Source organism: Schizophyllum commune (assembly GCF_000143185.2).
Source record: "Schizophyllum commune H4-8 unplaced genomic scaffold SCHCOscaffold_11, whole genome shotgun sequence".
NCBI lineage: Eukaryota > Fungi > Basidiomycota > Agaricomycetes > Agaricales > Schizophyllaceae > Schizophyllum > Schizophyllum commune.
This window is the reverse complement of record NW_026089548.1, coordinates 1,351,311-1,373,057: the sequence shown is the minus strand read 5'-3', so window position 1 is coordinate 1,373,057 and position 21,747 is coordinate 1,351,311. Positions and strand designations below refer to the sequence as shown.

Here is a 21,747-nt window from a genome sequence, read left to right as displayed (position 1 = left end):
CCCCGACTGTATTCAAGGTTGCCTAGTCTGATCAGGGACCAGAGCTCGTCTGTGATCGGGGACCACTTGTATCTTTAGCCAGTGATCGCGGTCTACTCGCCTCTGATCGGCGTCCTGCAGCGATCGGTGCTAGGCACTCAACGCCCCGGACGCTTCCCCATTGCCACTGAATGTATGTGCCTGCGCCGCGTACAGCGGCGTGTCTACTTATGGCGTTCGCTCAGGCCCTTGCTTTGGCGCGACTGACGGGACTGGCCAAAGCGTGGCTGAATGTCACTGATCAGTAAGAGATATTAGTGTAAGATGGATCGGGGGCTCACCAACGTCCGCCGGTGCGGGCGTTACGGTAGGATGAGTGCACGATGTACTGTGCAAGATGGGTGTGCGATATTTTCTGAGAATGAGTGCGCCATACTAGTGGAAAACAGTCAAACCCACGGAAGCTTCATGGCGTTTTGGAGTCCGGACGTGCGTGCATGGAGGTTGAAGGTGTAGGTAGGTTGAAGACCATTTAGAAAGGCTGGAGACCGCAATGAGAGGCTTTACCTTCGTAGACGACCCGTCAGAGCGCCTAAGCTCAGCGAGAAGACGCCGAGGGTGATGGTCTTGTAGCCCCGGCCCTGCTTCGACGCACCCTGCGTCATGAGCGCGCCCGAGCCTGGCGGGGCCGAGATGAGATAGCAGACCAGTGAATCGACGCAAGCGCAGGTCAGCAGATTGTTCATTGTCAAAGTCCTCAACGATGCCTGTGCGAGCCGTTCAGCCACACTCGATCTTCGAGGAAGAGTTTGACGTACAGTCGTATCTGCAGCTCGGTCTGGTCCTGCCTGGCTAACTACACACTGCCGGTGCGCTCATGTCTTACTCCCATGACTTCTGCATGATTCAAGAGCTTCTCCGTCCCTTACTTACCAGAACCGTGCCAAAGTTTCGCTCTCCACAACTAGGAAATCGAAAGTCAGGATTCCCCCAGCTTGTGTTACTCTGTTAGTCCCAATGCCAGGCGGCGGATGGCATTTTTGTCGTACAGCATGGCACGCCCCGTTGCCATGCAGCGCGGGCCTGCGCAAATGTGACCGGACTGACCCTCAAGCCGCCTCTGCCCGCGCACGCCACGCTGCGGCTTGCCAGGTGGTTGAGAGAACGTGGTCCTACCCGCGACTGCGCAGCACCGACGTCGAGATCAGCGGAAGCATAGACCCACAGAGGAGTACAGGATACGTCACCTGGGCCCGACGGGACGGACTTGCAGGAAGGACCATGTGGAGGCGAGGGAAGCCATGATCAAGGACGCGTAGAATGGCGTACGGAGAAGGCAGCCCAAGAAGGCTGAGATCCCTTGAACTCAGATCCCCCTGAACGCGGACCAACCACGCTAACACTCGAGAACCCAGCGGGTATTGGTGCTGTATTAGCAGTGGGTAATAGGCCAGTACAATAATAAAACCCATGTCTTAAGACAAACCCCCATAGCATATACATCCCTGGTCTATGTTCCCTCTTCCCGACGAGTACAGTGCAAGCACTATTCGCGGTTACAGCGCAAACACAAGGGCCGAGGCGGCTGCTGCGAGGGCAGCAGCGCCGAGTCCGGTGGAGGCGACGCGGCCAGCGCCGTTGTTGCTGCCGAACGGCGAGTCGTTCTTCAGGCCTCCTGCGGCCTGGACGGCACCGGAGAGGAAGGACGTGCCGCACGTACTGCCGACGCCGCTGTACAGGTCGGACTGACCACCCATGAGAGTGCTGGCCCCGAGGCCGGGCGCGTACGGGGTGTCGGACTCGAAGTCGATGAAGGAAGTGAGGACGTTGCGTGTGCATGTGGTGCATAGGGAGTTAGAGTCGGTGGACTGTTTGAGGAAGAGGAAGGCGAGGTTGTACGCGGAGAACGCCTTGCCGGCTGACCCGGACGAGAGGGACTTCTGCGCGGCCTGAACATCGTCGCTCGACGCGTACTTGTTCACAGACAGCATGCAGTAGTCGCCGCTGTCCCCCTTCGAGCACACGGCGTTCTTGAGCGGGACAACGGCGTACAGCGAGTCGTAAACGGCGATAACCTCCTCGTTGGACGAGGTGAGCTCGTCGTTGCATGCTGACGAGAAGTCGGCGAGCTTCCCCTGCATCGTTGACGCGTCGCAGCCATCCGCATTGCAGATGGACCCCAGCGTATCCTTTACATCTCCGCTGGAACCGCTGCCGCCTGGGGCGTAGGCCGCGGACGCGGAGATGAGGGGTGCGATGCAGTTGGCGAGGGAGTCGTCGCTATCGAGCGACTTGAGGAACTTCCTGCAGGACTTGCTCACGCCGTCCGAGGGGAGGGACGAGCTCGCGGAGGCGGTGGAAGATGCGGAGTCCGACTGTAAACCAAAATTAGTGTGGGGAACTGGGGTGATCGCTGGCGACGTACGGACTGCGCCCAGGCCGCGGTTGAAAGGAGGGCGAGGATAGCGAGGGACTTCATCATCCTGAGTGGCGAGACGATGGGCGGGAACAAGGAGCGGACGTTGCTAGCAGACTTCGACACGGACGGCGTCGTCAAGCAGCGAAACGGCCTGACTATGATGAAAACAAACAGGCACAAATATCATGGCACGTGGAGAAAGGCTTGGCGTTCAACTTGTCCCTGACGCTCATGTTCTCAGGTCTGTCGCTGGTCTGCCTTCGACTGCACTCCAAATCGAAAGGCATGACTATGCGAAGGCTGTCTTCTGTCTTTCTGTGGGGCCGACATACGCGCGACTTAGGACCTCCTGCGCTGCCTTCTGCGATCGGAATTCAGTAAACTCATGACTACTAGGATCGTAAACAACGCAGATTACTATGTCGCGACAATTGCTAGGGCTATACTCTGCTCCAGGTATCCTCGTCATTGACCTCGCGCGCGGGAACATACTCTCACGCCTAGGGCCGTCGTACACTGCTCTTCTGACTCGCGGACATTTCTTCTCAGTGGAATCGAGTTCTAGGGATTTTCCCTCGATTCGTACCAATGTCGCAGTGTCAATGGAAGCCGTCCTCGATCGCTGTTCTCGACCCTGTTGACATAGCTTATTCAGTCCCTGAAGCGGCGACAAAGAATTTGGCCGTGCCACGCTCACGTAGCGTGGGCCAAGGGACAGAGACGGTGTTTGCCGTCGCTTGAGCGTACCAGTGAGCGTCCTTTAAACATACTCCCTCGAATGCTACTTTTACGCCCATCGTGCTGACTAGACGAACATGGGTGCACGATGGAGACTTGTCGGCTCGCAGGCCCTCGGCAGGTGATTGCTACAGGCTTACGTTTGTCCAAAATTCCTCGGTCCTCGCCGCTTTCGCCTGCATCGACTCAATGAACCTATACGCTCATGCGGGGTTTGCCGTTGAGCGAGGAGATGCGCCACGGCGTCCGCTTCTCTCGCGTCTTCCGTACGTTCGTCGTCAACCGCTTGACACCACCCCGCCACCCATCCCCAGCCTGCGCCTCCCACCCTGAGCCGATCGTATAGGCAGGTCGATCCCAAGGCACACAACATATACCATGCCCAAACGACTCCACGCCGACGCCGTCGGCGCCTCGTAAATTTCGCCGACTTTCGAGCCCTAGCGTCGGCCTTTAAGACCCTTCTCCGTGTCACATTCTCAGGCGAATTTTGGCTCTTAGGTAGCCTCTATTGAAAGGAAATCGCCTTTACTTGAGGGAAAGCTCGAACGTCAGCACTTACTGGGACGCCGCACGCTTCACATGAGATGCATAGGAACTTTCTAGTGGGTAGCGATCGGAGGCCCTTCTTGCGCCGATTTAACAGCCAACCGCTGAAGACGGGTGGAGTCTCTTGCTGGACTGGACTGTACGCTCATTGGACCAACTTTCGTATAGCCTTTGACCTTACCTCCCATGTCTCAAGCTCACCGGCTGGGCAATTCCGCGTAGAGTATCCCACGAAGACAAGGTTTGTCGTGCGGGTCTGCCTATGCGACCCAGTCTATTTTCCTATGAAAAGGGACTCCATTGCGTCAAGAAGGTAAAATCGACGCGTGCAGGTGGTACAAGGACAGTTGCCTGAGGTCAAGAAGGCTTCTGAATTTGCGGCGCAGCTTTCAGCGGCCGCTTTTCTAGCCCGTCGTTCCCACGAAGGGAAGATGGGAGTCAAGCGCTCATCTTACGAGCGGGAATCTCAACGTACACAACCGCATCAAACCTCGCTACTCCCAAGGGCCGTTCTCATGTCCTCAGGCCGCCATGTAGTAAATGAAGTGCGCAGGTAGCCTATCCGGTGCTTCCGGTACACCTGTCTTCCCATTCAGCGGGCCCTTCGATCGACAGCCATCCAGAATAAATGCACGTCTTACGTCTTCGACGCCCTGGGCGTGGTGCGCATCGTCAGAGAGAATGTCATAATATATAGGGAATAGCGGAACGCTGCAGTACTTCTGGAATAGAGTAGAGATGGTAGACCCCTAGCGTCGCGGCAGGCCAGACCCGGCGCGCGCGCTACGCCCGCCTGCACATGCTGAAGACCCCGCGGCCGGCGCCGTCGAGCACGCGGTAGCAGCCAACGAACGCGCCGCCGGGGAGAACGCGCCCGGAGAAGAGCCACTCGGCCTCGCTCTCGCTGCTGGTGTTCGTCGCCTGTGGGATTTTGTGGTCAGGATTCGGGGTGTATGCTGGGAAAGAGATGATGACGCACGGGCTGGCGTATCAGCTGGACCAGGCCGTCGTCCTGCACGTCGCCTGCGTATGCATAGGCGCCCCACGCCTCTGCGTGCTCGGGCCTGGGCTATAGAGTGTGTGCGTCAGAGGGAGGGTGGGTTGAGCAGGAGAGAATACATGCCTCGCCCGTGACTAGCCAGTGCGCGCCACCGCGGGACGTCGGTACGTTCGGGCGGACGCGCGTGTACGAGTAGTGTGTGCCTGCCCGCTCAAAGCCGCCCTGTTCATGGTAGGTAAGTTCATGTCGCGCCAAATGTATAGAGCTAGCGCGAACGGACCTCCACCTTCCTGAGGCAGCGTAGCGGACCAGAAAGCGCCTCTGGGCCGTTCGAGAGGTATTCCTGCAACTCGAACTGGAGGGGGCGGATGCAGTCGAATACCTCTGGGACGTCCGAGGAGGACTCCATGCTTTTGACGGGCCCGCGTGTCGGGCCGCCTAGGATCTGAGGACGCGCTAACATCAGTACCCGAACCTAACAGTGGTGGACTCGCCACTTACCATAAGACACCCCTCCCAGACGCCGGTCAGCGATCCTGGCGCGACAGAGGTCGAGGTACCCGGCCCCGAGCGCGCATCGCCACCGACGCGATCGCACACGTCGGCGAAAAGGGGGGTGCGGAAGGCGAGCGCGAACTCCCGGCAGTCCTCCTGCGTCGGGCCTGGCCACTGCACCTGCACTGCGCTCGCGCGCGTGGTGGGCAGGCGCGGTGGGGGAGCGGGGGGTGCCGCTACCCAATGTGCGGCGCAGTAGAGCTGCAGCGCGGCGTGCACGGGGTACGCGCTGAGCAACGCAGCGGAGTACAGGTGCACGGGCAGGGAACCCAGTTCCGGGGTCGAGGGCGGGTGAGGGCCGTTGGCGGTGTCGCTAGCCTGGGATATATTGTGGCTGTTGTGACCCTCGCGGGCGTGACCCGCAATACGGGGCGCATCGAGCGGCCCGCCGAGCTTCTCTAGGAAGTAGTCTGCGAGGGACTGCATGAAGCCCCTTCGGTCCGCCACGGACATGCTAACGAGGTCATCTAACCCTGTGTCAACAACCACACCAAGGCGTCAATCAAGCGAAGCTGCCTACCATGCGTCATCGTGAGGCTGAGCGCGACGAGCGCCAGCCCGGCGGTCTCCCCGTCGAGTGGCGCGCCCGATGTGTGGCGCGTCTGCCAGAGGGTCCAGACGAAGCGGAAGAATCTAGCGCCTGTCAAGCGCGCGTGTGCGCGCGGGTTGTTTTCGAGAAGCATGCCGACCGCGGTCTGCAGATCGTGCTTCAGGCCTTCAGACGTCATGTCGTCTTTGCGCAGCCGGCGCAGCAGCGTGCAACGGCGGACGAGCTCCTCGGCGAGGGTGCGGTACGGGAGGAGGTCGACCGGGCCGCCGTAGGTGGCGAGGAAGACGGTGGCATAGAGCCGGGGGCAGTTGCGGATGTTGAGCACGCTGTGTATCTTTGACGAGGTGAGGAGGAGCGAGACGATGTCCTGGGGGTCGAAGACAGACGCGGCGCCGAGCAAGGCAATCTCGCGGATAATGTCCTGCGGGGCGCGCTCGAGGAAAGAAGTGGTGGTCATGGCGGTAGTGGGTGTGGTTGTGGCGGTTGTGGCGGGGGCGGTGGAGGCTTAAGAGGCGGTGGTCGGCTCTTTGACAAAAGGTAGCGCCTTTTATAAGTGAGCCTCAAAGGCGCCCACCGGGCAAGAAGCATGGCTGTTGCGACCAAGGCCAAATCAGGAGATCCCCGCGCCCGGTCGCGTACTTGCGATCTAGGGCGTGTCCTCCACTCTCCGACCCAATTCATGCCGCGTCGAGGGTTATTCTGGGACTAGTACCTGGTCATTGATTGCCCAACAATTCCCAGTAGGAGCTATTACGCTACAGTGGCCCGGCAGGGGCGGAGTGAACCCAACGGCGCGACGCATATTGGCGGCTCAAACGGCGTCACTGTATCGTTTCAGACCCGACGGCGACCAAGTGGACCAGGGAGACGGAGCGGTATAGGGCATGTTGGGTAGCCCTCATGACGGACTCCGCCATGGCTACAAATGCTGATCGCTCCCGGGTACAACGGATGCGCTTTCGGAGCCATGCAATCTCTGACGCCCTGGTAATATCCGCTTCCCAATTCGACTTCATCAAGCGATGATCATTCGCGGCGACGGGACGGCAGGTACTGTATGGCCACGCGTCGTTCATTTCCGGTAGTGACGAAAGCAGCCGGGACACTCGAAGTTGAATAGCGGCGACATCGCGCATGAGGCCTACAAGGGGAAAGATTCATCGAGGTGAAGCACGAGAACACGTACGGTGACAGATTCTTTTGACCGGGGTGGGTTCACGAAGATGATATCACCAGCAAATCCAAGGGCTACACATTGATACCGATACAAAGGGTGACATGGGCGGGTGTAGTACAGCAAAATACAGGTTTGTTTAGAGTTCTGGGGTTGTATACAATGAGAAAAGACACCTCGGGTAAATGATCGGAGCACTCACTCTGCATGGCGGCGATGTCAGTGCTCTGCACGTACTCCTCGAGATCCTCCTGGATCTTCTCCTGGAGCTCGTCGGTCGAGACCTTCTCGTCCTCTGGTAGACCGTCAGCTTCCGCGGAGTGCACGCGCGGATATTGAAAGACGCACCAATGACCAGGGTAATCTGCAGCTTCTTGATACCGAAACCGATGGGCACGAGCGTGCTGGCACCCCAGACGAGACCGTCCTGTTCGATGGCGCGGACACCGTCCTCAAGAGCCTTCATGTCCGTCTCATCATCCCACGGCTTCACCTCAAGGGTGACGACGGACTAGGGCGAATCAGCAACGGGTGTATGTAAACAGACACGGTAGCGCACCTTCGCCACGGTCTTGGGCTTGTTGGCCTTCTTTGCCTCGTAAGCAGCGACGCGCTCTGCCTTGATGCGCTCCGCCTCGGCATCCTCCTCCTCGTCGCTTCCGAAGAGGTCGATCTCATCGTCGTCCGCCTCGGCGGCCTTTGCCGCCGCCTCAGAGGCAACGAAGGCTTCGCCGGCCTTCGAGGAGCCGGGGAGGGACGCGTGCTCCGCGGAGTAGGACTGGATGTGGTTGTACCATCTCGCGCTGTTGGGGAACTTGGCCGCGTCCGGCGCGGAGCCGAGCGTCTTGAAGACGTGAACGTCCGCCTGCGAGGGGGTGTAGCTGAGGCACAAATCAGCAAACAGGATATACAGATACGCGATCCATGGAGATCAGAGAGCTAGGAAAATGGTTTTCGGCATGCGGAAGCGGCGGTGTCTAGTCGCCTCTTGGAAACACGGACCATAGCAGGATCATCACTTGGAAAATAGTTGTGAGGTTTGTACGTACCCCTCGATGTAAGAGCGGGTGGCCAGGTGAGCCTCGAGTTTCGCAGCGTCAACGGACATTTTTGATGATGAGAGCAGGAGACAAGATGAGATCGATGGCCTGAGAAAAATACGCCCGCGATCGTAAGGGAAGCCCATTGCCCAACATGGGCAAATCGGCACATGCCGGTCGTCCCCAGTCCCAACTTCAACTTCATTCCCGCTCTCACCCTGACGTCCCTCCGTCGTTGCCTCGAAGGTCCAGGCCATGAATCCACGTAAACCACCCCTCACGTACGTGGACGCGGACCCTCGTTCTCAATTTTTTTTCCGGGTGTAGTTCATGGCTCGCCGCGATGATCATTGTCCTGGACAGGTCGCCGATCCGCTTGCTTAGGCTACCTGACAAGCATTCTTATCCCCGTTCGACTTGATGTGCGCCAAACTCACGGTCGGTTCTTCCGCGATAGCACCTATGCCACGCCTTCGTCCTTCTCGAGCTCCGCCCTCCCTGGAAATGAACACTTTGACCTGACGTCTTAAACGCCGTCTGCCATTACCCAACCGTACCTATCAGTATCTCGCTCAGGAAGTACACCTGCGCGACGGCCTGCGCTACAGCACCCGCGCACGAGAAACTTCTATCCATGCTGCGTATAGATCATAGAAGAGCAGCTCGCCGCGGAGATACGTATAGCGCGGGACGAACTCGCGCGACTGCCTCAACACGCCCGTCCTAGAACGCAGGATGCAGCTCTCTAGAACGCGGCCTCGCAGCTCTTCTGGTGCTCCCCGCCATTCGAGACGAGCCAGGTTCTCGACAGGCGAGCGGCGTTCACCAGCGCGAGGATCTACTCGTGTATCATGATGTCCTTCCGTCCTTCCTTCCCGGGGAGCGCGAGATCGTCCACTCCCTTTTGTTCGCGCGTACGTACTCCGTCGCCTTGTCCTTCTCGCTGTCGCTTCTCCGTCGCACGCTGATCACATTCGTCCGTGTAGTGACGCATCTCACCTGTGAAGCCGCAATGCCGCCTCCTGGTCCCCATCCGTCGCGACTTGATCATATCCTTTCCATCTTGGACCCCGTCAGTAGCGCTCTGATCCCCGCTCGCTTCGACTGATAGGTCGATCTGGGGTCTGCAATGAGTCTCCATTGCTTTGGATACGGGAGACCTTGGCCTCCGATTACCTCGCCAGTGGCTCCCTCCGCCAACCGTACGTAGCATTCCCTGTTAACCTGTCAATGAATTCCCCCGCTAATCCGTAAGCAGTCCTCTCCGTTCCTCCGTACAACTTGCACCTCTCACCAATTCGTAGGACTCTTCCCTAATTTGTAGTAACATGAACACGCGTACGCTTTTCCTAACGCGTCGCCTTCTCCGCTCTCCATCGGGTGAACTAACCTCTGGCGTACGTCTGCCGCAGGTATACTATTTCGCGTCCCTCACTCTCAGTGGGCATACTCATTGTAAGTTCCTTCGTCCTTACACGCCCGCCGAGCGACTCGTATCTGACATCTCATGTCGTAAAGAGCCGATCATCTATCCCACCTCACCTCACCTCGCTGAAGTTAATCCCTAAGTTTCCCATGTCGATCTTCGCTGTTTCCCGGCCTATGTTGATCCTCGGTGCGGCCATGATGGTTGTTATGACGCGCGGAGAGTCATAGTTGCCGGTCGACTGCACCACGCCGTCAATTCAACCCATCACTAGAATGTCCAACCTACGCCGTCGATTCAGCTAACGCAGTATTCACCTCATCAGCAGGTTCGCTTACCATAAATCAGTGGTTAGCCAGGTGACTCATCTCGTCGCAGGAGCGCACTTAATCGTCATGGGAATACGCATGCGCCTGTGAGTTCATGACTCTGAGCGTCGCACTGCTGCCGCCGCTGACAGCTGCTCGATATGGCAGGAATTCCAGATTGCAGGCGCCGTTACTGAGGTTGATGTGGAGGTAGTCGTGGGATCGAAATGAGGTAGTCGCCTGCTATTGTCCTGGAGAAATCGCGGCGGATACTGTACGAACGTGCGTTGCGATGGTTTCTTCGCCGCGCACGGCACGATGGGCAGCCCACCTTTCCTTCACGATCTCAGTCCACTCTTCCCGCGGCTGTCACGACACTGACAGCTGACGCGTGCTTGAATGAACTGACGCGACGGTCGCTTTATCGCATACTCTGATGGGTTGTTGGTCCCCTTGCAAACGGTACGGCCTTCGGAATGCCCTGCTACCCGGCGCATATTTTTGTTCGCGGACCCAAGTCCCGATGCAGTAATCGAACTTCAACTGCGTGCATAGCACGTGGATTCATATACAAGAGTACGCTCCCCTCAGCGATTCATCAAACCATACCATCGACTATCGGCTTCGACGACATTAGCATCCACTATTCGTCAAGATCATCCTCAAACCATGGTTGACGAAGCCTACCAGGTTCATCTCCGCCCTTCACTCGCGCCATTAGCCTTTGACGGTGGGACTAGGCAGCTTCATGCCTCAAGATTACCCACAGCGTGCTCGTCCCTAGCCAACAGCGTGCCCACAGCGTGGCGCGGATTATTGAAACGCTAGCACTCGACGTCAGCGCAATCTGCCTGCCCTCGGCCCTGCGATGAGTGCGACCCTACTACGCCTGACGATGGCTGCGTATCGATACGGATAGGCGACCCCGCGGCCTGCTACGCTCCGACCGCGTCTCCATACGAGTACGATGGCTGCGCCTGACGACGGAGCCACGCCGCGCACGTCGGGGACTCATCGTCTCCCGCGAATTTCAACCGAGTGGCTCCGCGAGACGCCCTCGAGTACTCCCTCATTGCGATATCGACTGCCCTCGCCCGGGCCATTTTGATCATCGCGCTAGGGCAAGGGCAATGAGCCCGTCTGAGCGACGTCAACTGCCATGCGGAGGCAGGGCGACGCCAATTACCGTGCCCGGACGCTGTTAGCGACGAGTGAGCGCCAGGACTCCGCCCAACGAAATTACCTGCCAAATCCCAATCCCCCGGCGCGCCAGTCCAGCGGTCTCGTATATCCAATGGTCCAGTCCAACTCCGCGTACCAGCTTTGTCTCGAGAACACGACTCTCCTCCTCTGAAGGGCGGCATTTCTGCCTTAGGATGGACAAATTCGCCTTGTGTCTGGCTCCGCATCGACAGTTTCGCCTCGGGGACTGACTCCGCGATGAACGTCTACTACAGCGTGCAGCCAGGCTGATCTCACACTCCAGAACGGAGGCGCTTCCTGTAGGATGGCGAGCAAATTATTTCATCGCGTCGCACATACCCTCATCTTGTGGCGCGGCGGTGACTGGGATGTGTTTCTTGGGGCGGAAGGTACGGAGAACGGGGCTCTGCGCCTTCATCTATGGCGGGTCTTTATCCTAGAACATTGCCTTTGTTGTCCTTGTCCGATTATACCCGGGAAATTGTTTGAAAGCCACTCTGCCAAGTAAGTCTACCGGCAATACGCCCGGACAGGTGGAGCTGGATTCTGACACCTGCTCGGCGTAGTTTGGCGAAGTATCATAAGACAATTCTGATGCCCTCTATGTCGTAATATCACCACTACCAAGACTTCGGCTCCTCGTGCCGATATATCAGGTCCTCAGAAAGTCGAACATGGTCACGTGCTGGTCACGTGGCTATGATGGCAATATCGGCAGTAGCCCGGCCCGGCTCGACGATCAGCATTGTACTCTCGCCCGTCGAGTGGATCGAGCCAGTCACTTGTTTTCTCTCTTGTCCTCCTCAGTCATGGCTACTCAGACCGGATTGCATAGCATCCCCCCAGAGATCCTCGAAGAAATCGCCTTGACGACCGCGGTCTGCGACGGTCGACGTCCCCCGGTCACTCTGGCCGCTCTCAGCGCAATCGACCGAAGGACGGCTACTTCACTCTCCCTCTCCTCCAATACAAGTCTCTCTGCGTTGCTATTTCATCATTACTTTGACTCGAGCGCGTTGAAGCGCAGACTTGGGGAGCGTGTTACGAATGCCTTCCTCGCGGACGAGTTGCGTCGGCGGTTCCTCTGCATGAAGCGCATACGCAGTCGGCACGATGCGCAAATACAGACCGCAAACAGAGAGTCGATACTCAGACTTCTGTCCTTCGCGTACACGCTGCTGACGGAGAATGAGGGGAAGAACATGACCTTCCTCCTGGAATACGCGCGTCTGGATCAGTGGATCGACGCGTACTGGTTCAGCGACCAGGGAGCTTCCAGGGTGATGGACGACCTCAAGCAGGACCGATGGCCGGAGGAGGGAATCAATAACACGTTCGCGATGTGGGTTCTGTGGCTACTCATGGGATCGGGTGTGTGGCGCGCTCGTCTGATCGGTGCTTTGCTGACCATGGCGTCAGAAGCGGCGCGCTTTACGGATGAAGTGCATACTGTGGACGTGATGAAGCTATACGCCCTCGGAGCGCATAGAGTGCGTGCGCATCTCTATCGTCCTTGCGACCCACACCCATTGAAGATCCGCGCAGTACCCGTCGACTTTGCTCCGCTGGGGATTATTCGACGCGACGGAAGACTACACCCGCGCCACCGCGACGTATTACGAAGGCATCAAGCTCGCCCCTCCCCCTGCATCTACCCCCGGCATTCTCGCCTTCCTCACTATCGTCAATCGCCTCGTCAACCGTCCGGGATACACATTGTCCGACAACGGGATCGGTCCTAGTCTCCCAACGTTCGACGGCGGGGAATGGGACGCGGACTGGTCAAGATCAATCGACAGACCCATATCCACCCACGCGTCTATCTGCGATGTCTATCAACCCAAAAGGTACAAACATCATCTTCCGGCGCTTCGAGTTCATTACTCACTCTGCGTGCCAGCATAGAGGGCGTCTGGCAGGGCCTCTTCACGGTAAGCCTAAGGACCCACATCCATCAGCTACTAGACGCGCTTATTGGCTATCTACAATCTACAGTACACAGAATTCACCTCGTACGCGCGTCTCCTCGCCGGCGCGCCGCCCAACACCCTCCAGCGCAGCATTGTCGTCCGGCACCGGCAGACGTGGAAACTCCGCGAATATCATCTCCAGCTGCCGCCGGATGACCCGGCGAGCTTTGGCGCGCGCGTCCCGCTGGGCTCGCCCCTCCGCTCGCACGTCCCGCGCGACGTACGGATGGAGGAAGACGAGGATGGGCTGACAGTCACGGATGCACATGAGCGTGTTTACAGGTACGCGCGGCCGAAGGCGGGTGACGATAGTTCGACGCGGACTGAGGACGGCGCCTCGCGGGGACCTATATGCGACATCATCATCGTCGGGGAGGTGTGTAGGTTCGAACCTGTGCTGCGTGCCACTAATGGCGCGTCCCGATTAGGGCCACTCGTCGTGGGGGCAATTCAGTTTGTTTGGCCGCATTCGGCCATGGGATGGGTTCATCAGCATCTCGAAGGAATATGTGAGTGGGTGTTCTTACCGGAGCGGACGTCCTTGTCGGAGGGGGCTGTACCCTGCGGTAACTCTGAGGAGCGCTGACTAGAGTCATCCCAGGTCGACGGCGACCGCGGAACGTGGCTCTATCGCGGCTACCTCGTCGGCGGTGCGAGGGGAAATCTTGTCGGTCGCTGGCGCGATACGCTAAGTCCTGATAACATCACTGGATATGAGGGGTGTTTCACGATGGGGAGGCGTCAGTGAAGAAAGGCCTGTAATGGCCTATAGTACAGTGCGTAAACAATCTGCGGAAAGATGTGTAGTCCCTAATGTTCAAGGCAATACAGGTAGGGTATATGTACATGTTCAATGCACAATGAAGATACACGGGGAACGCTGCGGCGGCTAGTGATACAGTGGGGGTGTGAGTGTGGATCAGCGGCGAGTGGCGGAAAAGAAAATCTATGATCATGAATCTATCAAATTGTCAGGACTCTTCAGCGGTGTTCACGAATGACGCGGGCGTACGCGTGTTCTGTAGGGCGCAGGTAATGGCAGCGTGGCGATCCTAAGGGTGGACGGTCGTGGGCGCAAGGTATGTCTGCTTAGCCATGCTTGCCCTTGCGGACCTACGACCGAACCAAGTCACTCTCGCCCTTGCAAAGTGTGTCTGGATCCATACGCATAGCTCGCAGCGATCGTGGCTCTCCTTGACTACGCATACTTTGCCGCAAGTCTTCTGCGTGTATGCATGCTTGGAACCGCAGGCCCCGAGCTTGGTGAGTGTTATTCTATGGCATGTGGGGCATTTCGAGCGCTGTACAAAGCACATAGGCGGGCGATTCGCCCCATCGCATTCTCTACACTCGCTATAATACTGAACGCTCTCCATTTCTACAGGTTTGCGCGTCTAGTCGTTGACCTTTCCGGGAAAGACTGCAGGACATGTTCAAGACGAAAGAGGGCAACAACAGCACCTAGTCAGTCTCTTGACGCTGAATCCGGTAAGGAATGCTGAAATTTCCGCGGCTAAGCTTACTGTGTGGCGTTTGTGGGCGTCGCTGCTGTACATGATTGCCCATATGCGTCGCTTTTGATGGCTTTGTTGCATCGCAAGTTCATCTTGCCGACAGCGTCAATATATTGACTCAAACTGCAGTGTTCTTTTAGTCCCGGATCTGGTAGGCGCACAAGGTCGGACGGATTTGGGCAAAGCTTTGGAGGGCGTCTCAGGGCTTCGCAGATTGCGCCCACCGATGATACCGGCGCGTCAGTTCCCTCACTCCAATCCGAGATATCATCTCAGTCGTTGAACAGAACCTTCCCAAAGCCAAGGTTATGCTCGACAAAGCCTTGCAGATGTTTGTTGTGCCAAGGAACTGAGCACGCGAGTCTCACATGACCCTGCACACTTGACTGAATGTGCACGTTTCTGGTAGCGCGCTTTTAAGTTGATGATAGGCGCCGTAGCCTCGTGTCGCTTCTTGCTATCTACCGCCATCTACGCACCTACAAAGAGTCCACAGACCGGATTCAATGGCGACTGTAGACCCTCAGGTACCGGTACTGATCGGTGAGTGAATAAGGTCAATTCGATGCATTTCCTCATGCTGAAAGCAATCAGACAGCATATATGGGAGTAACTTTGTGATCTACGGCTTGAGAATGTACGGCCAGGTCGTCGTCGTTCAGGCAGAGGGCCTGGATGCGTACGCGAAGTATCATCATTCTGATGACTACGGGTGTATCAGTAGCGAAGCCACGCTCCAGGATGCTCTGGACGCGCAGAAACAGAGGGTCGAAGACGTTGAAATCATCGTGCGATATTTGCCGACAGCACACCCTGACCTTCGACTGAATCGATCACAGCAAACAGTAATACCGACTATCAAGTGGGGAAGCTGTCCATGGGCGTATCTAGACAGGAAAGGGCGTCGATTAATTCAACTTTCCAAGCCGCGAAAAATGTACTCCGTTGCTTGCTCCACATGGACGACGCTCATCGACGAGGATGAGATTGTAGGACTTTCTCTCTCCACTTTTGCAGCTGCTGGAAGCGTATTTTTCTAGGTTCTCACGAAAGTGATTGACCTGTATCATAGGCAGGGCATTTGGAAAGGGCAGACAGTGGGTGCGTAGCGCTACTCTGCATTCATATGAGGTACTGATCTATAATCATACTCAGAGGTCTTCAGGGGATGGACCGACGATACTCTGCTTCACATCGAGCTTAGTATGCACGGATATAGGGCGCTTAAGCGCCGAGGTCTGGACTTCGCGCACGAGATCGTAGGCCATCTTATCTCGGACGGTAAGGTCGTTGGCTATGTGAGCGGTACGCGCCGTCTTTCACGCATTGCGAAGGTCTTGCTCATCTTCGAACAGAGGCCATGTCAGTTTGCTGTATTCTAACATATCCTAGCACAACTGAATTATTCATGTAGGACCGGCCGTATGGTGGAATACTGCGATCGCAAGCTCGTTTACAGCGCAGCAGCGCGGCTGCATAGTACAGGCCTATGCTATACCAGTTTCAACGAGAATGGGCTCTTGATTGATCGCGGCCAGGTCAAGTTCTACAATCTCTCTGGTATCATGCCTGCAGATGAAGTCGCCAAGGAGATTAACTGGAGGCATATCGATGATCTCTTTGCCGAGGATCGTCGAGGTATACCAAACATGTAAGCACCATCGCGCGTTCCAGAACCATGAATCTGACGTAGAATCCGTCAGCTGGCCATCTCCCAAAGATGCAGAGGACCAGTATACTGTACTCGCCATTGCCCCGCACCCAAGTCGGTTCTACGTCAGTAACTTTTTCACGGTCGCACGCCTGCTGTCCCCCGCATTTAAGCGATGGCAAGAGAAGTGGATTCGCGACGAAGCGCGGCGTGACCGGCGAGCCAGAAGGGCTATGTTGGAGAGCTTGGAGAGCACGGAAGCTGACACCGCGGACACTCGAACCAAAGCGGGCACTTCCCGCGCGACATCCGTTCTCTCGGAAGCAACGTCAGCCGTGTCGACTGTGGCGCGCTTCCATCCCTACGGTCCCATTATGCGGGAACGCATGCGGATATATCATGAGGAGAACCAAGACGGAGACACGACCATTGTGGCCACAGTTAGCTCCCGAACTGCAGTTCCGAGGTACGCGACTTTCTCGTCCGCCGTGCGTACATCCTGATGAACTACGTCCAGCTCTCGCGGGGTGTCGCTTGCGCCTTCCTTCGACTGAAAGCAGCTGCATATTTTCGGTGCTTGATGCCATGCTTGCATCATCGAGACCGCATAATGGACATCGACATAGGCACCAGATGGGCCAAACGCGTACGAACGATATTTCAGTCTGGCTAGCGATTAGAAAGACGCCCGATATGAGACTTCAGTATCCATTTCATATATAATATCAATTACAGTGTGGTGCACATACCGACGGGAGCGTCCATCATGAAGGTTTTAGGCCAGCGCGAAACCAAGTTGAACATTGGCACGTGCCCGGATCACTGTCACCAGGTGTAACGCCAGCGCCTCTTAGCCAAAACAGCCATCTAACATTGAGCATGCCCCTGGGCGGCTACATTCTACTGGATCGCCATGAAATTGACTCAACTTCTATCATGAAGATGCTTTTCGAGGCGGTGACCAGCGCTTCTCGCTCTTCTTTCGTCCAGGTCTGCGCTCTCTCACCAGGGCGCCCACATTGGCACAGTTCAACCGTCGGTGTCCAACTGAATGATCGCTTGAAGATCAACAGCAGTGTCTATTGACTCTATTTGCCAGGCTAGAGCCTCATAGCCTGCCGCGTCTCTAGGTAGGGCAAGGGTTCTGTCGCTGAGGCAGAAAGGCTATCCATATCTGGGATATATGTCGCTTCTCTAGACAAAATGGATACCACCCTCAGAGGGCGCTACGATCTCACTGTTGCTGCTCCACTTCCCTCTATGGACAATCGCCAGGCGTTTTGCCTCCTATCGGCGACTCGATGTCTCTGCTCCCGGCTTGGTGTTCCAAAGAAAGTCGTGCTGCGCCTTGAGTCGGCTCAGAATTTCCGAGCATAGCATGTGGCGTTCGAAAGAGAGAGACGTCAGGGCGACAAGATCTCGATGCGGATAAATGAGATACATGTTACAGACCGTATCTGAACAACTTCCCTTACAGCGCCTGCAAGTCGTCGCCAATTTTCTGATACCAACTCTGCGGGGACGACATCCACACGTCTCTTACTCTACATTGACCAGATGATGCTGCCTCAAGATACAAGAGCTCTCACTACTTCTACTGCGCATGCTTGGTTACTCGCTTCGTCAATGGCGTGAAGACTTCGACTCGTGCGAGCTCCTAGGGGCGCTTTTCCACGGTTGAACTTTGCACGTGACTCGCTCACTTGGACACGCGGCAATGCGGGCTCAGGCGGACCTGCTGCTTTACTCCACGTCAAGTCTTCGTCCGTGTCAATTGCCGAAGATACACATAACTCCCTCGCTGACGTACTCCCCGTCTTCAGTACGCCTGCTCTTTGGCGCGGTAATTGCCCGACATTCAGTGCGGTAATTGCCCTACTACTCGAGCGCGGTGAATGCGCTGCGCAAGTGCGGTAGCCGCGCTCCCCGTGACGCGGGGACTACCTCTAGCAACGGAGGAGGTAACCGCGTCCATAAAAGGTGCGGACGGCTATCCGGAAGCGAGTCTGACGTTCATCTTATCCAAAAGAGGCGTAGAAGCTAATCTGTTGCGACGCCACACGCCAATCTCCTGGACCTGTCCTTCGGGACTCCGGAATTGCCGCGCCTTATGACTGCAGTACTCTAGGTGGCGACCTCTTTCTCCTTTTCATACAACCCCGGTTTGTCGCCAATCTGTCGTACGGCTATGCGTGGCACAATCAGTGATTCAATGGTAAGGGGGTACCTGCAAGCAGCGCCGACAGCAGAAACGTCAAAACCGACTCTGCATAGGGATCGCCGAAGGTATGCTTGCGCTCTGAATTATGAAGACGATAGCAAAGCCTGGTGAAGAGTACAGCACGCAGCGACGGGAACTGAGCAACCACGATATTCCAATAGAAAATAGACACCTTAGCTCGGTCTACAACATCTGACGTCGGCCACAATCCCATCGTAATACCAGCCAAGCCCGGGTGAGTCTGTCAAGTCGAGCACATAGGTCCATGTGGGTCCCTGCTTGCCACGCTCGAGTGCTTGCCCTTGTTTGGCATATCCATGCCGATAAATTGATTCCTTTCGGCTGATCGTCGATCGCGCTTGCTTTTGACCTCCATCCTCTCTCTGCTCGTCCTCCTTGCCCTTCTCTCTCTTGTTCTCGTCCCCTCACTCGTTCTTCTTCCCTTACTTACAGGGCGACTTGACTGTCGGCGTGCTGCCCATCTCCCTTGTCAATGGTGAGCATCTCTTCCTCGCCTATGCCCTTCCAGCGACCGTGATGATCAACACACAAACCATACTTTACCACATTCAGAACTCACCATGTTGAGCCAAATGATTTCAGCCTTGTCTGACATGTCGCTTCCCTCCCCTCACCAACGCTCCCGATCACTCGCTAAACAAAACACTCAGATCCCTAGATCCATCTTCTCTGTCTGCTACCTCTGACAATCACCTGGTACGTCTATCTCCCTCCCTCCTTTCTCCTCTTGTTTTCCTCCTTCCTTATAACTCTTCTTTTTATCACCCCCTCCGCTCTCCTCTGATGATACCTCGATGGGCGGACTGACTACCTGCCGCGCTCTGGGTTAGATCCCTAGTCTCCCAGTGTACAAAGTGGAGACGAGTGCGGTAGTTGAGGAAACGCATCGGCTAGCTGATCTCGCATCTCTTCTCGACCATGATCGTTAGTCGAAATTTGGCTGACTTCGTTCTCAGATGTATAGCTATCTGTATTATACGTTGTTGAATGTGACCATTGACTCTGGTTGAGTAGCATCTCTGTCAATAGGGAGGTTCACAGTTCGGTTGGGTGCCGGTTGGGTAAGCGGTTGGGTGAAATGTTGGGTGAAAGTTGAATGAGGGGTTTGCGCACCAAATTTGGTTTTTTGCTGGCGCCCAACCCGACGAAACCGAGTTTGGTTTCGTGCCCGCTGCATTTGTCGGAGTTTCAATCAGTTGTATGCCCATCATGTTTGTCCCCCTCCGGACGCGCGTGCAGGACGCTTTCAAGATTTTTAAATCATCAAGTGTCCTTGAATAGTCGAAGACGCGTGCAGGTGCATCTTATCGGGAAACGGAACTGCATGGTAGACGAAAGCGAGCATCCTCCAGCGGGCGGAATTTGCCGATTGCCATTGCGTTTTTGTGGCGAAGTCAGTTTGAAGTGTGCTGGGCGCCCGCACGATCGAAGTTGGGTAAACTGCCCTACCCCTCATCCAACTTTCACCCAACATTTCACCCAACCGCTTACCCAACCGTCACCCAACCGAACTGTGAACCTCCCTAATGCCAAACGTCTTTTTATCTCTGCATGCCACTATCATCGTCTCGCCTGACAGGCAGAACTCGTCGTTGATCTACAGTAGGGGAAGTTTCGCCTTCCAGCCTTCGAACATTGGATGTATGTAGACGAAGGGGGCCCTCACGCAGCTGACATGCTTGACTTCAGGCTCGTCTTTCCATTCGCTCATAGATACAGCTTGGTCTACATACACACGGTGTCGTCCTAGATCACATCACATTCTCTCATAGCTGCACTGGCCGACCTTCCTGGCGCGCTCGTCGTCCAGCGCGCCTCACGAAACACCCTCCACCACATCCGCCCCCGCCTCCACTTGCGCTATCCTTCCATCCAGCAGCTTCAGCGTCGTGTCCAGCCCGAGCAGCACGCCCGCGTCCGGGCCCTCGCCAGGCGCGAGCCGCGTGTGCGCAAAGTCGATGAGCTTGACGGTGAAGGCGGGGCCGGGTTTAGTGGCTGAAGAGGGATTAGCTGCTGCGTCTTCGTCAACAAGCACATTGCGCGTACCTTTGGTCTCGCCCTCGCCCTCGCCCTCGCCCTCGCCCTCGCCCTCGCCATCCCCATCCTCATCCGAATCAATCTCCTCGTCTTCCTCCTCTTCGGGCGTGCCTATCCTCTTCGCCGCCTCCGCCGCCCTCTCCCAGTCCGCTTCGTATATGATTAGCACGCTCCCGCCGACCATGCGCATCTCGATCTTGGAGAGGTGCTCGCGGATGGCGGCGACGTCGCGCCGGATGCCGCGGAGGATGGGGAGGAGAGTGGAGGAGGGGAGGCCGGTGGAGGGTGTGGGTTGGTCAGTGGAGGATGTGGTTTGGTCAGTGGAGGGTGAGGAGGCAGTTGTAGATGCGGTCGCTGGGGTATCCGTGGAGGAAGTGGCAGGGGCCCCGCGCGCGACAGGGAAGAACTTCGCGATGCCGTCGGGGAGGTCGGTGACTTTGATGGATTTGCCGTAGGACTTCGGGGTGTTGATGGGGGTGATGGTGAGGTTGTCGTAGACCTGGAGGTGGAGGACCCGTTAGGAGGATCATCTACGTGAGGGGAGAGGGCGCGAGAGGGCCATGGAAAGGCAAGGGGCGGGAGGACATGGAAAGGGAATGGAATGCAAGTGCAGCGCGCCACATACCTGGAAACCCGTCAGCCTCACACCCGTCTCCAACGATGTCGTCTCCTTCGCGGTCTTGATCATCCGCTCGACCTTCTCTGGCGACGCAGATTCATCGTATAGGATCGTGCCGAGCTTGATATCGAGGATGTTTGGCTTCTTGAAGGGGAAGGACAGGTTCTCCAGGACGAGGGACTGCGGTGGCGCGTCAGCGATCATTCTTTCCACCCACAACGTATCCCATCGCGTCAAGATCCCTGCATTTATTCGGCGCTCTAAGCCTTCATGCCTCCCCGTCTCGATTGCATCAACCACGTAGCACTCACCTGCTTCTCCGCCCCAGCCGGTGGCGGGCCCATCTTCTCCAAATCCTCTCCCTCCTCTACCTTCCCCGCCAGAGACAAGGTACCCAAAAACTTCGGAAGGTAGCGCCGCAGCGGTGCGAAGGGACTATCGTCAGAGAGCGCCTGATAGAACGCGAGCTCTGCGGGGAGAGCGGGCTTGATCAGGAGCGATCCGTCTTCGGTGGTCTGCACGCCGGCGTGGCCGCCGACTTGAGAGGCAAGGGGAATGGGAGCAGAGGTCATTCCTGTGATGTCAAAGGGGGGATGCAATACGAAGAGCAGACAGCGGCCTGATGCTGGGAGGAAACAAGCCAGAACTGATCAGGATGAGCGCCCTCGCGGTGATTGTTCCCATACGGTACAATACGCAGTGGGAAAATGCGTCCCAAAGGTCTGAAAGTTCTCGCGCCCATGTACACTTGTCAGAAACCACCAAGGATCCAT

General features: G+C 56.8%; 8 protein-coding genes across 8 annotated transcripts; 3 read left to right on the top strand and 5 right to left on the bottom strand.

Moving 5' to 3' along the window:
- Nucleotides 1-1,373: 1,373 nt before the first annotated feature.
- On the bottom strand, nucleotides 1,374-2,546 carry SCHCODRAFT_02639238 (uncharacterized protein). The gene is made up of 2 exons (XM_003028092.2): nucleotides 2,405-2,546; nucleotides 1,374-2,354 (listed from the first exon to the last, which is right to left on the bottom strand). Exons 1-2 carry the CDS (start codon nucleotides 2,459-2,461, stop codon nucleotides 1,536-1,538), a joined length of 876 nt encoding a protein of 291 aa, XP_003028138.1. The 5' UTR covers nucleotides 2,462-2,546; the 3' UTR covers nucleotides 1,374-1,535.
- A 213-nt stretch (nucleotides 2,547-2,759) lies between these two features.
- SCHCODRAFT_02639237 (uncharacterized protein) lies at nucleotides 2,760-3,048 on the top strand. Its single transcript, XM_050346066.1, has one exon. It carries the CDS (start codon nucleotides 2,818-2,820, stop codon nucleotides 3,037-3,039), a length of 222 nt encoding a protein of 73 aa, XP_050198254.1. The 5' UTR covers nucleotides 2,760-2,817; the 3' UTR covers nucleotides 3,040-3,048.
- Nucleotides 3,049-4,468: 1,420 nt separating this feature from the next.
- On the bottom strand, nucleotides 4,469-6,247 carry SCHCODRAFT_02671852 (uncharacterized protein; the record flags this gene model as incomplete). Its single annotated transcript, XM_003028091.1, has 5 exons — nucleotides 4,469-4,606; nucleotides 4,665-4,754; nucleotides 4,966-5,130; nucleotides 5,187-5,713; nucleotides 5,761-6,247. 5 exons carry the CDS (start codon nucleotides 6,245-6,247, stop codon nucleotides 4,469-4,471), a joined length of 1,407 nt encoding a protein of 468 aa, XP_003028137.1.
- Nucleotides 6,248-6,827: 580 nt separating this feature from the next.
- On the bottom strand, nucleotides 6,828-8,109 carry SCHCODRAFT_02639227 (uncharacterized protein). The gene is made up of 5 exons (XM_003028090.2): nucleotides 8,014-8,109; nucleotides 7,524-7,845; nucleotides 7,313-7,475; nucleotides 7,167-7,259; nucleotides 6,828-7,111 (listed from the first exon to the last, which is right to left on the bottom strand). Exons 1-5 carry the CDS (start codon nucleotides 8,070-8,072, stop codon nucleotides 7,104-7,106), a joined length of 645 nt encoding a protein of 214 aa, XP_003028136.1. The 5' UTR covers nucleotides 8,073-8,109; the 3' UTR covers nucleotides 6,828-7,103.
- A 2,345-nt stretch (nucleotides 8,110-10,454) lies between these two features.
- SCHCODRAFT_02075003 (uncharacterized protein) lies at nucleotides 10,455-11,251 on the bottom strand. Its single transcript, XM_050341694.1, has one exon. The coding sequence runs from the start codon at nucleotides 11,145-11,147 to the stop codon at nucleotides 10,674-10,676; it is 474 nt and encodes a 157-aa protein (XP_050198253.1). The 5' UTR covers nucleotides 11,148-11,251; the 3' UTR covers nucleotides 10,455-10,673.
- A 463-nt stretch (nucleotides 11,252-11,714) lies between these two features.
- On the top strand, nucleotides 11,715-13,806 carry SCHCODRAFT_02639222 (uncharacterized protein). The gene is made up of 8 exons (XM_003028398.2): nucleotides 11,715-12,312; nucleotides 12,361-12,431; nucleotides 12,487-12,788; nucleotides 12,842-12,872; nucleotides 12,937-13,287; nucleotides 13,340-13,420; nucleotides 13,513-13,687; nucleotides 13,743-13,806. The coding sequence occupies exons 1-7, from the start codon at nucleotides 11,751-11,753 to the stop codon at nucleotides 13,657-13,659; spliced, it is 1,545 nt and encodes a 514-aa protein (XP_003028444.1). The 5' UTR covers nucleotides 11,715-11,750; the 3' UTR covers nucleotides 13,660-13,687; nucleotides 13,743-13,806.
- Nucleotides 13,807-14,889: 1,083 nt separating this feature from the next.
- On the top strand, nucleotides 14,890-16,821 carry SCHCODRAFT_02639219 (uncharacterized protein). Its single transcript, XM_050346065.1, has 9 exons — nucleotides 14,890-14,968; nucleotides 15,020-15,213; nucleotides 15,265-15,414; nucleotides 15,466-15,526; nucleotides 15,581-15,730; nucleotides 15,781-15,787; nucleotides 15,840-16,076; nucleotides 16,129-16,542; nucleotides 16,594-16,821. Exons 1-9 carry the CDS (start codon nucleotides 14,932-14,934, stop codon nucleotides 16,628-16,630), a joined length of 1,287 nt encoding a protein of 428 aa, XP_050198252.1. The 5' UTR covers nucleotides 14,890-14,931; the 3' UTR covers nucleotides 16,631-16,821.
- Nucleotides 16,822-19,992: 3,171 nt separating this feature from the next.
- On the bottom strand, nucleotides 19,993-21,740 carry SCHCODRAFT_02639210 (SAICAR synthase-like protein). The gene is made up of 4 exons (XM_003028089.2): nucleotides 21,286-21,740; nucleotides 20,981-21,154; nucleotides 20,365-20,854; nucleotides 19,993-20,313 (listed from the first exon to the last, which is right to left on the bottom strand). Exons 1-4 carry the CDS (start codon nucleotides 21,544-21,546, stop codon nucleotides 20,135-20,137), a joined length of 1,104 nt encoding a protein of 367 aa, XP_003028135.1. The 5' UTR covers nucleotides 21,547-21,740; the 3' UTR covers nucleotides 19,993-20,134.
- Between the last annotated feature and the right edge of the window lie 7 nt (nucleotides 21,741-21,747).